We start from the raw sequence: 18,524 nt of genomic DNA, 5'->3' as shown, positions 1-18,524 counted from the left end.
GAAATACATTTTTAGATATCAGAAATAACAAATGTAACATGTTGAAATATTATTGCAGATGTCAAGAATTAACTTTTCAACCAGTGAAATTAAGTGAAATGATATACTAAGTAATGCTAGGCAAAGATTAATCAGGATTAATTGCATCCAAAATAAAAGTTTGTTTTGACATATTATTTAGTCACCTTAAAATTATAAGGTTCTCTCTGACATTTTTGTCAAAATTGAGTTATTGACATATTCTTATTAAATGACAACTTATTTACATGATGTGATGTTTTTTTTATAAGTTGTTTACATTTGAAGACTTTTTATTTAAAAAGCAAAAATGGTTTATCTACAAAATTTAACTCTAGCTTGGCTCTATAAGGTTCTTTCTGTGAGCCAATCAGCATTTTTAATGCACGCACGAGGACCAATCAGGATCAGCTTTCTTTGCCATTTCACCAGACTGCTCTGTTAACAGCTGGAAAGACCAGAAAGAAACACAAAATCAGAGTCGACTAAATAATGCTGCACCACACAAAATTGAGAAGTGTGTAAGAGTGATGATTTAGAAGCATTTTTTGACATCGAGATGAACTGTTATGTTTTACATTGTTGAAAAAGAAACATATTTAAAAATTTCTATATTAAATGTGAAATATTTTTATTTGTGTATATATGGTAAGCGAAACATTTTTCAGGGTTTATTAAACTCATTTGCTCATTGTCTGTTTCCTTTTAAACTCTTTAAATTTGATATTAAGCCTTGATGGGTTTTAATTCATGGGACATATAATTCAATCAATATAATTCAATAATTAATATAAAACATAAAATGTTGTAAATATTAACATATTAATTAGATAAAATTAACATCTGCACTGCAAAAAATATTTAGCACAGCCTTGTATGCTTAATTTAAACAAGAAAAAAATATTCATCCTAAAACATGAAATTAAAGATATTAAAAGCAAAAATTCAACTTTCTCAAGCATTAATATATTGTTTCAACACCAAATTATATATTTTTTGGTAAGTAATGCTTCAATGAATGATCTGCCAGATAGAACCTTATAATTCCTAACAGAATATGACTTTTCAGAATGAGAAGGTTCTATCTGCTTTTACCGTGGTTATTTTACTCCAATTTGCAAATATAAGAGAACTTTGATAATTTACATTTAGAGTGTATTTAGGGTCTCTGTATGAAATGTATGATGTATGAAATATGAAATGTATGAAAGAGAGCTGTTACACACATGTTGTTTGCTATATGGAATGCAAAATCTTTAAAGCTCAATATCTCAAAGGCATTTAGAACGCAGATAGAACCTTATAATTCCAAGGTGACGATGTGTGTACTGTGTATATTTAATATGTATATTGTTACGAACATTAGCTGATGTACCTACCAAACTCACTAGAGGGCGATCCAGCTATGTGTACACTCCAATAGATATATGCACTAGATATCGCATACGGACCCTGAGCATGTGTTAATAGCGCCGCCATATTTGTACAGTGCTCCCAGGACAAATGTCATTCAACCGCACTAGTCAAGACTAAAGCCAATGTGAGGGTGCTGGACTTAAGGGCTATGTACGAGTGTAGTAACGAGCAAACAAAGAAAAGAAAGCACAAAGGCAGAACATTTCATAGGTAATATTTAGTTTACGTTTTTGTATGCTACAGACTTTAATGCTAAACAAGTAGCATTACCGATGATAATACAGTCACTTACTGCCCTGATCATAAGGCAAAGTAGCATCAACTCGCACTAAATACTCGGCTTATGCTAGTTTTGCTGACTAAAATAAGCAAACAATGCACATGAAATATGACAATAAGATTCTGCGCTGCCAGAAACTGGTATTATTGTCGGCTAAGTGAACGAGTCGTTCATAACGGAGATTCATTCACAAACGAATCGCTCCCTCAGTTAGAATGAGAAGTGAAAGCAGGAGAGGGGGTGGGTGTTTCAGGACACGGATTAGATCACATTTAACAGGTAGGGAGGATAATACATTTCCATGCACACAAACACACACTCTTTGTCGGCAATGCCCGCACGATCACTTATCCATCAATGTAGAAAAGTGACGTAAAATTATAATTTTCGTAATTAAAAAAAATTAGCATAATGACCACTGGGAAAACTCCTGATCATAGATATATGTGTATATATCTCTGGCTCTGGATGGCTAATCCTCCACTGCACCTTGGTCCCACATTCATTTCAAAGGAGCGCTACCCTGTACTAAAATGGCAGCTCTACTGGCAGCCATTCACCCGGACTACACATCCCATTATGCATTGTGCTAGTCAACCATCTACAGCTGATATCAATTCAGACTCTGATCATCACCACCATCCTCTCACCTCCTTTGCCACGCCCATCATGTACGTGTGTATCACATATACATAATAAATACACACATATTTTACGTCAAACCAACATGGAATTAAAAAGAAAGAGAAGATGCTGCGTTTTGACAATCAAATGTGGTGTGTAATCCAGCATGACAATGAAACTACAAGTCAAGAAGATAGCAAAATGTCTATTAGTTCGACCCCTGGCTTTTTCTCATGCTGGACGATTTATCAATCTCCTTATCCATCAACCAAATAAGGATTATGTCAGTTGTTCTGACTGCTGGAAAAAAAACATCCTGAAAATATAGCTGGATCAATCTGCTCCGGCTGATCTATCCTGGAGGCTCTGTCTACTGGACATTACTACTTTGGAATACACCACAGCCAAAATAAATGGTGCCAGTAAAATAAAACTGAACAATTTTGGTTAAATATGAGAGTGTATCAGATGTTTCAATCCTGATCTTGTGCTTATTATTACAGTAGTGCTGTTTTTGTAGGGTGGATCTCGGGCTCTGTTCAAAATCAAAACGTTCAATAAAAAAAGAATGAATAGAAAAAGTCTTATTTGTTTATTGATTTCTTGGGTAATCATGAATCATGAACTGTACACGCACCTCTCCACCTCATCCCGTGCCACGATGTCTCCTTTCTTCAGTGCTTTGATGGCGTACAGCTTTCCTGAGCGTCTGTATTCTGACAGAAGTACCTGGAAACAAACACATCATACTTGGTTTACCAGCCCAGGCTCCCTGGAATTGCGTGCAATAGCCTGCATTATTTTAAAGCGTAGAATGCGTCGCTTGAGGGATGTTTTAGACAACAAATCCATTAGAGGGCACTGGCTACAATTTTGCAATAAAAATGTTAAATAGTGAGACGACAAATCCACTAGAGGGCGCTGTCTACAATTCTTCAAAATGTAAAATATATTATTAAGGGTATATTTTGTTGTAAATTTCAGATGACAAATCCACTAGAGGGCGCTGTTTACAATTTAGCTAATCTGATATGCGTTAATCAGGGTGCATTTTGTTGTATGCTCAGATGATAATATTTCCGAGTCTATATTTCTGTAAATCTGAAATACGCTACATTAGGTAGATTTTTTGTATGTTTCATAAGAGAAATCCACTAGAGGGTGCTGTATACATTTTTGTGAAGCTTAAAATACGTTACTTTGGGTACATTTTGTTGTACGTTTCAGATGATAAATCCACTAAAGGGGGCTGTCTAAAATTCTGCAAAATGTAAAATATATTACTAAGGGTACATTTTGTTGTAAACTTTAGATGACAAATCCACTAGAGGGCGCTGTCTAGAATTCTTCAAAATGTAAAATGTTACTGAGGGTACATTTCATTGCACGATTCGAATCTATTAGAGGGTGCCGTCTACATTTTTGCGAAACCTAAATACGTTTCTTTGAGTACATTTTGTAGTACATTTCAGAGGACAAATCCACTAGAGGGCGCTATTGACAATTTAGCTAATCTGATATGCGTTAATTAGGGTGCATTTTGTTGTATGCTTAGATGACAATATTTCCGAGTCTATATTTCTGTAAATCTGAAATACGCTACATTAGGTAGATTTTTTGTATGTTTCATAAGAGAAATCCACTAGAGGGCGCTGTATACATTTTTGTGAAACTTAAAATACGTTACTTTGGGTAGATTTTGTTGTACGTTTCAGATGATAAATCCACTAGAGGGCGCTGTCTAGAATTCTGCAAAATGTAAAATATATTACTAAGGGTACATTTTGTTGACAATTTCAAAAATCCACTAGAGGGCGCTGTCTAGAATCCTTCAAAATGTAAAATGTTACTTAGGGTACATTTCATTGCATGATTCAAATCCATTAGAGGGTGCCGTCCACATTTTTGCGAAACAAATACGTTACTTTGGGTACATTTTGTAGTACATTTTAGATGACAAATCCACTAGAGGGCGCTATTTACAATTTAGCTAATCTGATATGCGCTAGTTAGGGTACATTTTGTTGTATGCTCAGATGACAATATTTCAGAGTCTATATTTCTGTAAATCTGAAATACGTTACATTAGGTAAATTTTCGTTATATTAGGTAAATGTTTCATAAGAGAAATTCACTAGAGGGCGCTGTACACACTTTTGTGAAACTTTAAATACGTTACTTTGGGTACATTTTGTTGTACGTTTCAGATGATAAATCCACTAAAGGGCACTATTTATAATTTGCAATCTGATATGTGTTAATAAGGGTACATTTTGTTGTATGCTCAGATGACAATATTTCTCTATATAGTCTATGATTCTGTAAATCTGAAATACGTTACATTAGGCAGATTTTTTGTATGTTTCATAAGAGAAATCCACTAGAGGGTGCTGTATACATTTTTGTGAAGCCTAAAATACGTTTGGGTACATTTTGTTGTACGTTTCAGATGATAAATCCACTAGAGGGCACTGTCTAGATTTCTGCAAAATGTAAAATTTATTACTAAGGGTACATTTTGTTGACAATTTCAGAAATCCACGAGAGGGCGCTGTCTAGAATTCTGCAAAATGTTAAATATATTACTAAGGGTACATTTTGTTGTAAATTTCAGATGACAAATCCACTAGAGGGCGCTGTCTAGAATTCTGCAAAATACGTTACTTTGGGTACATTTTGTTGTAAATTTGACATGGCACTGTCTACAATTTAGCAAATGAAATGCACTAATTAGGGTACATTTTGTTTTATGTTTCAGATGACAATTCCACTAGAGGGCACTTTGTAGAATTCTACCAAACAAATACATTACTTTGGGTACATTTTGTCGTTTGTTTCAAATGAGAAATCCACTAGAGGGCGCTGTCTACAATTCTGCAAAATGTAAAATTCTTTACTTTGGGTACATTTTGTTGTACGTTTCAAACGACTAATCCACTAGAGGGTGCTATTTACACTTTAGTGAATCTGAAATATGCTACTTGCGGTACATTTTGTTGTACTTTTCAGATGACAAATACACTAGAAGGTGCTGTATGCATTTTTGCGAAATGTAAATATGTTACTTTGAGTTACATTTTGTTGTATGTTTCAGATAACAAATGCACTAGAGGGCGCTGTCTAAATTTTTATGAAACATAAATGCATAAATTTGTTACTTGAGGCACGTTTTGTTGTACGTCTCAGAAAAAAAATCCACTAGAGGGCGCTGTCTACAATTTTGCAAATATAAAATACGCTACTTTGGGTATGTTTCAAGCAATTCAAATTCAAAGGGTGCAGTCTACATTTCTACAAATCTGAAATACATTACTTAGGGTTTATTTTGTTGTACGTTTCAGATGACAAATCTAAAATGGCAAATCCACTAGCGGACACAGTTTTACATATCTTTCTTGTAATTGTAGAACGCTGTGGATTTGTGTGTGTGACTGAACATGTTCCAGTTACCTTGCCAAAATGTCCCCGTCCCAACACTGCGATCATTCGGAAGTCCTGAAGACACAGAGCGCTTTTGGATGACCTGTGCAAAACACACACACAAACACACACGTAAAAACAAACACAAACAAATAAACAAACCAAAAAAGATACACAAACACACAGATACAGATGACACAGATATACAAACACAGACACACAAACATACACACATATTAATACACAGACAAACAAAGACACACACAAAAAACAAAATACACAAACAAACAAATAAACAACAAAAAACACACGCACAAAGGTACACAGATACACACACACAAACATGCAGATACACACACATGTATATACAAACACAGACACACACATGTAAAGTATATATTTATTCACAAACAAAAACAAACACACACACACACGCACGCACACACACACAGATAAAGACGACACATACATACACACACATTCATACAGACACACAAAAAAAACATACAAAACAAAAAAAGATACACAAACACACAGATACAGAATGCAGAGATATACAAACACAGAGATAAACACAATAACACACAGACACAAACACATGTATATACAAACACAGACACACAAACATACACACATACAAGCATATTAATACACAAACAGACAAACAAAAACAAACACACAAAACAAACACACACAAACAAATAAACAACAAAAAAAAACACGCACAAATGCACACAGAAACAAAAAAACATACACAGATGCACACACACAAACATGCAGATACACACACAAGTATATACAAACACAGACACAGACATACACATGTAAAGTATATATTTATTCACAAACAAAAACAAAAAACACACACACACAGATAACATACATACACAACGACACATACATTCACACACATTCATACAGACACACAAAAACAAACATACAAAACAAAAAAAGATACACAAACACACACAGATACAGAATGCACAGATATACAAACATAGAGATACACACAATAACACACAGACACAAATACATGTATATACAAACACAGACACACAAACACACATACAAACATAGTAATACACAAACACACACAAAAACAAACACACACACACAAAACAAACACACACAAACAAATAAACAACAAAAAAACAAACACACGCACAAATGTACTCAGATACACAAAAAACATACACAGAGGCACACGCACAAACATGCAGATACATACACGTGTGTATACAAACACAGACACACAAACAAACACACATGTAAAATATATATTTATTCACAAACAAAACAAACACACACACAAACAAACAAACAAACACATGCACACAAAACACACACACACACACACACACACACACACACACACACACACACACACACACACACACACACACACACAAAATGATCAGGATGTAAGAATTGACACTGAACATGAAAATCAACGTGAGGCCAGAAACACTATGTACACGAGTGTGTGTGTGTGTGTGTGTGTTTCATCCTGTATCTTGGCACAAACAGCTAAACATATTGTGTGTCAGCAGGAGTGTACCTGCGCTGGGAATGATGGGAAACGCTCCTGACGACCCTCTCCGGAGGCGCAGGACCAGGAGGAGAGACGGGTTCAGCCGCCCGGCCGAAGTCCACCTGACAGATCAGCATTATTATTCAGAGAAATCAATATTATTGATCATGTGTGTGTGTGTGTGTGTGTGTGTGTGTGTGTGTGCATGTGTATTTACCGTGGCTGATGTGTGTGTGTTTCTCCTCGTCACAGATGGAGGAGATTCTCCATCAAGCTGGATCTTCTGGATGGAGATCTCACTGCTGAAAACACAGACACACACACCAGGATGATGGACACGGGTGTGTGTGTGTGTTACGTGCAGTGGTGTGTGTGGCTGTGCTGTGAGTAGTTGTGTGTGTTACCTGCAGTGGTGTGTGTGGCTGTGCTGTGAGTAGTTGTGTGTGTTACCTGCTGTGGTGTGTGCTGTGTGTAGTTGTGTGTAGGGATGGTAATGGCGTTCTTCAGCAGGCGGACCCAAGTCGTGTTTGTGTTTTTGTTGTTTATTTCTTTGTGTGTGTGTTTGTTTTTGTGTGTGTGTGTTTTTTTGTCTGTTTGTGTATTAATATGTTTGTATGTGTGTATGTTTGTGTGTCTGTGTTTGTATATACACGTGTGTATCTGCATGTTTGTGTGTGTGCATCTGTGTATGTTTTTGTGTATCTGTGTACATTTGTGCGTGTGTTTGTTTTTGTTGTTGTTTATTTGTTTGTGTGTGTATTTATTTTGTGTGTGTGTGTTTGTTTTTGTTTGTGTATTAATATGTTTGTATGTGTGTATGTTTGTGTGTATCTGTGTACATTTGTGCGTGTGTGTTTGTTTGTCTGTTTGTGTATTAATATGTTTGTATGTGTGTATGTTTGTGTGTCTGTGTTTGTATACACACGTGTGTGTATCTGCATGTTTGTGTGTGTGCATCTGTGTATGTTTTGTGTGTCTGTGTACATGTGTGCGTGTGTTTGTTTTTTTGTTGTTTATTTGTTTGTGTGTGTATTTATTTTGTGTGTGTGTTTGTTTTTGTTTGTCTATTTGTGTATTAATATGTTTGTATGTGTGTATGTTTGTGTGTCTGTGTTTGTATATACACATGTGTGTATCTGCATGTTTGTGTGTGTGCATCTGTGTATGTTTTTGTGTGTCTGTGTGCATTTGTGCGTGTGGTTTGTTTTTGTGTTGTTTATTTGTTTGTGTGTGTGTTTGTTTTTGTGTGTGTGTTTGTTTTTGTTTGTCTGTTTGTGTATTAATATGTTTGTATGTGTGTATGTTTGTGTGTCTGTGTTTGTATATACACGTGTGTGTATCTGCATGTTTGTGTGTGTGCATCTGTGTATGTTTTTGTGTGTCTGTGTGCATTTGTGCGTGTGGTTTGTTTTTTGTTGTTTATTTGTTTGTGTGTGTGTTTGTTTTTGTGTGTGTGTTTGTTTTGTGTTTTTGTTCGTCTGTGTGTGTTACGTGCAGTGTAGTGTGTGGCTGTGCTGTGAGTAGTTGTGTGTGTTACCTGCAGTGGTGTGTGTGGCTGTGCTGTGAGTAGTTGTGTGTGTTACCTGCCGTGGTGTGTGTGGCTGTGCTGTGAGTAGTTGTGTGTGTTACCTGCTGTGGTGTGTGTGGCTGTGCTGTGAGTAGTTGTGTGTGTTACCTGCTGTGGTGTATGTGGCTGTGCTGTGTGTAGTTGTGTGTGTTACCTGCTGTGGTGTGTGTGGCTGTGCTGTGAGTAGTTGTGTGTGTTACCTGCCGTGGTGTGTGTGGCTGTGCTGTGAGTAGTTGTGTGTGTTACCTGCTGTGGTGTGTGTGGCTGTGCTGTGTGTAGTTGTGTGTAGGGATGGTAATGGCGTTCTTCAGCAGACGGACCCAAGTCGCCATGTCCACATTCATCTGTTTAGCACGCAGGAATGCTTTACCTGAGCAAACACACACACACACAAATACACACACACACAAATACACACACATGAGACAAACATTACAAATTTTAAATGAAACACTAAAAAGCACTGCACAATAGTCTGCTATGTTGTGTATGACTCTGTTTTCTGAGGGCCAGTGGACTACTCGAGGAAAAAAAATATGAATTATAATATATTCATTTTCATTTCAATTCCACAAGAGTTTAAATAATTAAATAAACAACAAATAAAACAAACACTTGCAGTGTTAAAACCAACCTTCAAAAGTCAGAGACTATAAAACTCTGAGTACTGTTTCTGTGGCAGTCTTTCATATTATATTTCCTTCCACTTCTGTGACTGAGTCGCGTGCATCTCACTGTAATTCAGCAGCTTTGTCTCCCAGAATGTGTGTATGTGTGTGTGACGAGTGTGGTTTTACCCTGTTGTTTAGAAAACACCTTCCTCTGGCGCTGTAAACGCGGCCCTCGCTCGATCACAGGATTGAAGAACATCACCTATAGACCACACACACACACACACAGCTTCATCACATATTACACAGCTAATGAATACACGAGGCTTTTCTTTGCGTAAAAATAAAAGCTTGACGAATAAAATTTGACAATTAAGACAGATAATACAACCCTAAATCAGAAAAGGTTGGGGCAGTGTGGAAAACACAAATAAAAGTAGTGATGTCTAAATTTACTTTGACGTGTGTTTCATTTCAGACGATACAACAAACATTATTTAATGTGTTCCTCATCATTGTTATTGTTTTGTTTTCGAAATAAACACACATCAAAAACAAAAACAAACACATTTCAAAAACGAACACACACATTTACCACTCTGTAATATTGCCATTCCTTTTCACAACACTTAAAGGGCACCTATGGTGAAGAATCAAGCTGTTTGGACAGACATATGTGTAGGTATAGTGTATAGAACATCATATTGGAGTGATATAAGCACACCCAGTCCTTTATTTTCAATTTAACAACATAAAAAACGGTGGACCAATTGGAGCGGTTTTCAGATCGACCGCAACTTGACGTAGGAGTGCGGTCCCCCCGCCCACCAATATTGATTGACAGGCGCATCATCATATCCTCAGTTTGTTGTTTCACGTCCGCCATTTTTAACGTGAGTCAAAGCGATATCACTACTAAAGGAACACGCTAGCTTTATTTTTAGATGCAAGGCTCATTGGGCTCAACACAAGATCAATATTCTCCACATTATCGCTCTAATCGGAATTATTGGTTGTATCTTTAGGTAGGTTTGCAAACATGTGTACTTCTCATTGAGTCTACCTTATACTTCAGCCGTTTGCATTTCTCGCGGTCACTGAAGCGCCCTGTGATCTTAACTAGGTGCAGCTTGAAAGTGCGAGCGCGTTGCCTCACATGTGCGTCCGTCCATTGGAAATAAAATAGCGAACTTGTCTGCAGGTCGCACATCAGAAACGCCGTTCAGCGTCGCGCCATGCAGCGTCATACATTTCAGAATTCTAAACATAGGTTTCTATCAGGGTATAGACAATGGCGCTTCAAGTCGGCGGCTGTCCTCGGCGCTCAGCCACGATTCGGAACACTTCATATTTCTGCCGCGCCACAGAGCTCCATCTGAATAGCTTCATTTTTAATAACATCCGAATGTGCGTGTCTGGTGTGCCATGTCGCGGCTCTGGTCCCTCAGTCAAAGTTAATTCAGTGTGCGTGATTATTAGTCTCGGTGTACAAGCTCGGCACTTTAAACTAGCACACAGTCGGCTGTAAAACTGTACAAAGACACAAATGATTGTGTACTCTCTGCTTGGTCCGTGTCCGAGTCGTATATGTACGGCTGAATGCTGGTCCTCTCACTCATGTTGCTTCTCTCTGTCTGCTGCTAAACACAGAGCGGGTGAGCTCTTGGCTCCGCCCCCTTGTTACATTGGGCGGGAAGTCGAAATTAATTTTCATGTGAAGCAACACACCCCTAAATCAGAGAACTGTGGACACGCCCCCAACATGACACTTTTTAACACATTATAAGAAAACAATCTGAACTGTGTTTTGAACTGAACCTAAACTGGCACACTCAGAACCATAATATTAATATTAAATCATAAAAAAGGGATAAAGTATGTGCCCTATAAAAGACGTTTAGGGACTGAAGACACCAAGTGATGAAGCGTTTCAGGTGTATTTCTGTCTCCATTCTTTCTGCAATCTTAAGCCGCCTTTCCACTGCACACGACATTTGGACACGACTGTTGGAATACTCCCCCTTGTGGCAGTCGCAATTTTCAGTTCTGACGTGCACCATGAGAGAGAAGCTGTTCTTGCAGTGTCCGAAATAAAGCAGTGCAAAAGCAAGAGCCTTTATTCTCTTTTATTACTTACATGTGTGAATAGAAATGTTTTTTTTTTCTTAAATATAGATTTTTTCTCATTCAAAAAATAACCAAAAAACTACTATCTCTCATCTCGCGCACTCGGACCTGCTTGGACAACACTGGTTTACATCACATCCGGTCAGCTGGTCGCATTTCGTCTAGTCGCAGGAGTTTAAATATTTAAACGGATCCGGAGCTCAATTTGGATCCAAATTTTCGGCATATGGAGCTGATCGGAACATCTCGCAGCTCCCGGAATTCTCTACATTGGAAATGAATGACTGTTGCTTGTCGTGTGCAGTGGAAAGGAGGGTTTAAGGTGTGCAACAGAACGGGGTCTTCACTGTTGTATTTTACACTTCAAAATATGCCACACTCTATTGGAGACAGGTCGGGACTGCAGCCAGGCCAAGTACCTGTATCCTCTTCCTCCACAGCCAGGGCTTTGTAATGTGTGCAGAATGTGGTTTAGCATTGTCTTGTTGAAATTTGCATGGGCGTCCCTGGAAAAGAAGGCAGCATGTTGTGCTCCAAAATCTTGATGTACTGTTCAGCATTAATGGAGCATCACAGAAGAGCAAGTTAGCTTTGCCAAGGGCACTGACACAACCCCATACCATGACAGACCCTGGATTTTGGACTTGTTGCTGGTAACAGTCTGGATGATCCTTTTCTTCTTTGGTCTGGAGCACACGGCATCCATTTCTTCCAAAAAATTCCTGAAATACTGAATCATCTGACTACAGTACACATTTCCACTGTGTGATGGTTCATCCCAGATGCCTCTGAGCCCAGAGAAGTCGGCGGCGCTTCTGGACACTGTTAACATAGGGCTTCCTTTTGGCGCAGGACAGTTTTCATTGGCATTTGTGGATGTAACTACATATTGTGGTTCTTGACAAAGGATTGCCGCAGTATTCCTGAGCCCATGTGATGATATGGCTTATAGATGAATGAGGATTCTTGATGCTGCGCCACCTGAGGAATCGAAGATCACGGTTATTCAGCTTAGGCTTGCACCCTTGTCCTTTACTTACTGAATCTTCCTTGAATTTTTTAATGATGTTCTGCATTGTTGAAGGTGAAATATCCAAATGTCTTCCTCTCTTTCTCTGAGGAACATTGTTTTTAAACATTTCAATCATTTTCTCCCATATTTGTTGTCAAACTGGTGATCCTCGGCCCATCTTTGCTCCTAAAGGACTAGACCTTTCTTGGATGCTGCTTTTGTACAAATCATAATAACAATCACCTGTTGACATCACCTGTTTCACATCACATCATTATTTAACCAGTTTACCTGATCACTGCCCTAAACTGCTCCTGTCACAACTGTTTTTTTGGAAAGTGTTGCAGGTCTAAATGACAGGACGATGTGTATTTACAGATTAAATGAAGTTGACCAGACAAAACATGAATATTTTTTGTTTATATTGTCTGAAGTGAAATACAAGTCAAAGTACATTTAGAAATCACTACTTTCTTGTAGTTTTAAACAAAATTATTCATAAGTATTTTTGTATATTAGCATATAGAACATTAGCATACAATATGTACTTACTAGAAGTACAAAATAAGTACCAAAACAATCTGGCCATATTTATATATTTAGACAAATTAGCAGTACAAATTGTAGCTTAAATTAAAGCGTTTGTGTGTGTGTGTGTTTGCACCTCGGCCAGCAGCAGACCCTGCGGCTCCAGCTCCAGCTGAACTCTGTGTCTCTGATTGTCCAGAAAATCCTCCAGTTTCAGATACTTCAGCGCACAGAGAGAGCGATAATCCCTCCAGTACAGCGCTATCTCCATCTCTCTAGACTGAAGAACACCTGAACATCAGTGTGTGTGTGTGTGTGTGTGTGTGTGTGTGTGTGTGTGTGTGTGTGTGTGTTTGAGTGTGTGTGTGTGTGGGTGTGTAACTCACTCTCTCCAGCTCCAGAGTGAAGGTCTGATCCCACGACTGTTCACCAACACTCTTCCAACACGTCTGACCCACAACACAGTTCTCCAGCTTCAGCACAGCGCTCACCTCCGCTACACACACACACGACATCAGAAGAATGTCCGAAAAAAAAAAAAACGTCACTGAGTAATGAATAACTTAACCATAAAACTGTCCCCAATCGTCAGAATCATTATCGTATCGGTGTATAAGACACTCACAGGACTCTTCGCTCTTGCTGGGCATCTTCAGGCTGAAGCTGCTGCTTCTGCTGCTCAGGGTCAGCTTGAAGGCTCGTCCGTCTCCAGGACTGAAGTGAGGTAAAACCACCGGAGACGCTCGACTGCGGCCCGGGACCATCTCCAGTAAACCCACACAGCCCAGCAGACGCACCTGCAGTGTACCTGAGTGAGAAAAAAAGCACTAGACGCTTATATTACATTCATTTTACGCAGCGGATGCCCTTCCAGTCCCAACCCAGTACTGGGAAACACCCATACACTCTCACATTCACACACACACTCAGTTCTTCAATTCCCCTATAACGCATGTGTTTGGACTGTGGGGGACAGCGGAGCACCCGGAGGAAACCTACGCCAACATGGGGAGAAAATCAGAACTCCACACAGAAATGCCGGGGTTCGAACCTGCAACCTTCTTGCTATGAGGCAACAGTGCTAACCACTGAGCCACCATGTCACCTATATCTTTATTTTTATAGTGATCGTGTGAGCTGTGCTAATCTTTAACACTGTAAACAATTTGTCAAACCATCTGTACAGTTATCAACCTCGGTGCCATCGTCAACTCAGTGTTTGTTGGTGTTGTTGGCGTACCGGTGAGCGGGGAGGGTCTGCTGAGGGTGCTGTACTGATTGTGGACATAGGGGGCGCTGTGACTGGAGCTGAAGGCGGAGGAGGACGCTCGCACCAGCTCCTCTTTAATCAGACACGCTTTGGGATGATCCTCGGGCAGATTTACCAAACGCTGCTCTAAGGACACCCGCAGGAGATCCAGCCTCTGGGACGCTTCACTGAGACGACTCTGAGCCTGCGGAAACACACGCACACACTCAACATTCAACCTCAGATGCACTACTGAGAGCAGTTCACTCACACTCAAGCCATTTCTAGGTGTGTATTACTGTTTATGGACTCTTCATCAATAGAGTGATGGGATTAAATATGTGCTTGATGGGACTTAATGCATTGATGGAGTTTGCAGCAGGTGTTTCCAGCACATTATAAAACATCTGAAATGTTGTTTTGCTGATTTCTAAAACTCCCCAGCCGTCAGTCCGTCATCACAGTGCTTCAGTATTATTATTCTTCTATTATTATTCCCTCCAGAACTGTCTTGAGCATCCGTCTGCGCTCCCAAAGAGCATCTTAAACCTCCAAAAGCACCACGTTCAGCGCGTTCATTGCATTTCGTCTTCTGAGGCGCAACTCAGAAAAAACACCACAGTAGGAAATCCCAACACACTAAACTACATTTCTCTGACTAATATTTATGAAAACTTATCAGGAAGTGATCATTTAGTTCTCTTTAGTTTCTCATTGGATGGAAACTGTGCTTTATTCACTAATGTTTTATGCCATATTCCAGTTTTGCAAGTCTAATTCGCATCTTTGGACGTGAATTAACAATGAATGACTGTATGCTTATTAAAAGGGTGGTCCACTAGGATATCATATGTTAAACTTTAGTTGAACTGTAATGTAGCTGTGTCAACATAAACAACATGTCTGAATGTAGGACACTAAAAATTTAATCCAAAGGGAGACATTGGCTTTTACAGAGTTAGCTTAGGAAAGCCAACCGCAAACAAAGTTTGGGGACTACAACAAAACACATCCGGGCTAGTGAAATCACTAGCAGTGCCGTATTTGGCTAAAAACTCCTCAAAGAAGGAGCAGCTCCAACCAGAATAGCAGAAGCTGTGAATTTGGCACTGTTTTTATTTGTTAATATTGATCTATGACATGCACAGTTTCTAGTGTTAACAGTATGTTGTAGCGAGGACTAAAATAACGATGTAAACAACGGGAAATGCTGTTTGGCACCGCTAACAATTTATAATTATTTTTTCTGGGTTTTCACCTTTATTTGAGAGTACAGTAGAGAGTATTGACAGGAAAGTGTGGGGAGCAGAGAGAGGGGAAGGATCGGCATAGGACTGCGAGGTGGAATCGAACTCGGGTCGCCGTGAGCACCGGAGTACATGTGTCGACGCACTAACCACTACACCACTGGCGCCGACGGCACCGCTAACAATTTAGCTACAAATTCATATTTATCAGTCAAACCAGCCACAATCTTCAGCAGCGCTGCAGTCAGGGGCATAGCAACCCTGGAGGAGGGGGGGGGGGGGTGAGATACGTCCCCCTCACTTTTAGAGACGGACCACTTAGAAACAGGTGATCGATAATTTTATGAACATAAACTTTTGATGTTTATCCCCTCCACATTTAAAATGTCCGCTACGTCCCTGGCTGCAGTGTCTCTCAATGCGGCAGCTTTCAGTGTCTCTTAATGCAGCCACTTTCAGTGCTTTCTCACAAAAGATATGTGAAAGTTCTATATTACTTCCACATGCTTATTCCGAATATATGTGAAAGACACCTTTATTTTAGAGAGCAGGCGTGAGGTTCAGCTGTGTGCTCTTCATTTTCTGTCTAATTCAGGCAGCTAACATTCCTAACAGCTACTCAGTCTGACTGTTTACACAGTGCAAAAGCGCGTGCTTGTAGGGGCGTGACGTGGAACCGATCCACAAATCACAGCACATTATGTTAGCTGACCAATCAGAGCCTCTTAAGAGCGGGCCTTTCAGAGGAACTAGGAAATAAGACAGTTGTTTTCAGGTTAGCGGAGTAGCTGTATATAATCAGGCATGAGCACACATTGCTTTGCATTTTATAAACACAACCAAGCCTTAAAAATACCCTCTAGACCACCACTTTAACTAGGATGAACAAAGACAAATAAATAGTGTAATAATTGTATTGTGTAATGTTTGTTCATCTTAGTAAATACATTAACAATGTGTAAATGAAACATAAAGCATGACCATATTTTCCATGACTGTATTTTCAGAGACATTTTTGATGCTCTGTGTGTGTTTCTCACACCTCAGCGATGGCTTTCTTGTCCTGTGCTTTTCCAGTTCCCAGAAGCCTCAGCATGTTTTTGGCGCCTTCAGCCATGGCGTGTTCAACACGGTAATGATGCCAGAGCTCCTCGATGCGCAGCTCCACGCCGCACAGATCCGGCTTACCTGCAGAGAGATACACACACACACACACACACACACACACACACACACACACACACACACACACAGGCGTCACATCCTCAACGGTTGATGCTTTTAAAAGAAACACACATCACAAATCTCTAAGTTCTGATCACGTTATAGTTTTTGAGTCAAGGATTGGACCCATTTCCTTCAGCTTTATTTAGTCCCTTTATTCATCAGGTGTTGCCACAGTGGAATGAACCGCCAATTATTCCAGCATGTGTTTTACACAGTGGATGCCCTTCCAGCCGCAACCCAGTACTGGGAAACACCAATACACACTCATTCACACACACACTCATACACTACAGCCAATTTAGTTCATCCAATTTACCTAAAGCGCATGTGTTTGGACTGTGGGGGAAACCGGAGCACCCGGAGGAAACCCACACCAACACGGGGAGAACATGCAAACTCCACACAGAAATGCCAACTGGCATAGCCGGGGCTCGAACCAGCGACCTTCTTGCTGTGAGGTCACAGTGCTAACCACTGAGCTACCGTGTCGCCTGACCATTTTTTGGATCAGCAAAAAAAGTGGGGGGCGGTCAAACGTCATTTGCTCTCCATTTATTACACTTTTGGCTTTAACAAACACAACTTAGAACCTGTAATGTTAATAAAAATATAAATCAAGAAATAACCAGATGAATAAAAAAAGAAAAAATATTCAAAACTGAGAAAAAGGTTTAGCGCTACTGTTGCTGATAATGCTAAATGTACAAATCTAACATTATATTCATGTACAACACATCATATTTATATTTTAGTATATTAATGATTCAATTCACTCCTTATTCGTCATTTTTTATTGCTAGATGCATCATTTTTTAACTATTCAGTGACATTTTTTGATGGTTGTTAGTCGACACCTATTGGATATAAACTGACCGGCCACTTTATTAGGTACACATGTCCAACTGCTCGTTAACGCAAATTTCTAATCAGCCAATCACACGGCAGCAACTCAATGCATTTAGGCATGTAGACATGGTCAAGACGATCTGCTGCAGTTCAAACCGAGCATCAGAATGAGGAAGAAATGAGATTTAAGTGACTTTGAACGTGGTGTGGTTGTTGGTGCCAGACGGGCTGGTCTGAGTATTTCAGAAACTGCTGATCTACTGGGATTTTCACGCACAACCATCTCTAGGGTTTACAGAGAATGGTCTGAAAAAGAGGAAATATTCAGTGAGCGGCAGTTCTGTGGGCGCAAATGCCTTGTTGATGCCAGAGGTCAGAGGAGAATGGCCAGACTGGTTCCAGCTGATAGAAAGGCAACAGTAACTCAAATAAGCACTCGTTACAACCGAGGTCTGCTGAAGAGAATCTCTGAATACACAACACATCCAACCTTGAGGCGGATGGGCTACAGCAGCAGAAGACCACACCGGGTGCCACTCCTGTCAGCTAAGAACAGGAAACTGAGGCTACAATTCACACAGGCTCAGCATTCGGGTCCGAATTTAGCATCAACGACATGAAAGCATGGATCCATCCTGCTTTGTATCAACAGTTCAGGCTGGTGGTGGTGGTGTAATGGTGTGGGGGATATTGTCTTGGCACACTTTGGGTCCATTAGTACCAATTGAGCATGGTGTCAACACCACAGCCTACCTGAGTATTGCTGCTGACCATGTCCATCCCTTTATGACCACAGTGTCTCCATCTTCTGGTGGCTACTT

General features: G+C 39.7%; 1 protein-coding gene across 1 annotated transcript in view; it reads right to left on the bottom strand.

Annotated features, from left to right (window-relative positions):
* Nucleotides 1-2,956: 2,956 nt before the first annotated feature.
* pkn1b (protein kinase N1b) overlaps nt 2,957-18,524 on the bottom strand; it is a 44,812-nt gene continuing 29,244 nt past the window's right edge. Inside the window, exons 5-15 of the mRNA XM_056448652.1 lie at nt 16,673-16,818; nt 14,375-14,588; nt 13,760-13,942; nt 13,521-13,630; nt 13,271-13,414; nt 9,654-9,729; nt 9,103-9,226; nt 7,507-7,591; nt 7,317-7,411; nt 5,789-5,861; nt 2,957-3,067 (exon numbers count right to left, since the gene is read on the bottom strand). Of these exons, the coding sequence (XP_056304627.1) occupies nt 2,957-3,067; nt 5,789-5,861; nt 7,317-7,411; nt 7,507-7,591; nt 9,103-9,226; nt 9,654-9,729; nt 13,271-13,414; nt 13,521-13,630; nt 13,760-13,942; nt 14,375-14,588; nt 16,673-16,818 (1,361 nt within the window). The remainder of the gene's footprint in view (nt 3,068-5,788; nt 5,862-7,316; nt 7,412-7,506; nt 7,592-9,102; nt 9,227-9,653; nt 9,730-13,270; nt 13,415-13,520; nt 13,631-13,759; nt 13,943-14,374; nt 14,589-16,672; nt 16,819-18,524) is intronic.

This window comes from Danio aesculapii, chromosome 3, assembly GCF_903798145.1.
Source record: "Danio aesculapii chromosome 3, fDanAes4.1, whole genome shotgun sequence".
NCBI classification, from domain to species: domain Eukaryota; kingdom Metazoa; phylum Chordata; class Actinopteri; order Cypriniformes; family Danionidae; genus Danio; species Danio aesculapii.
Note: the sequence above shows the minus strand (reverse complement) of the source record. Positions and strands in the feature narration are given on the sequence as shown.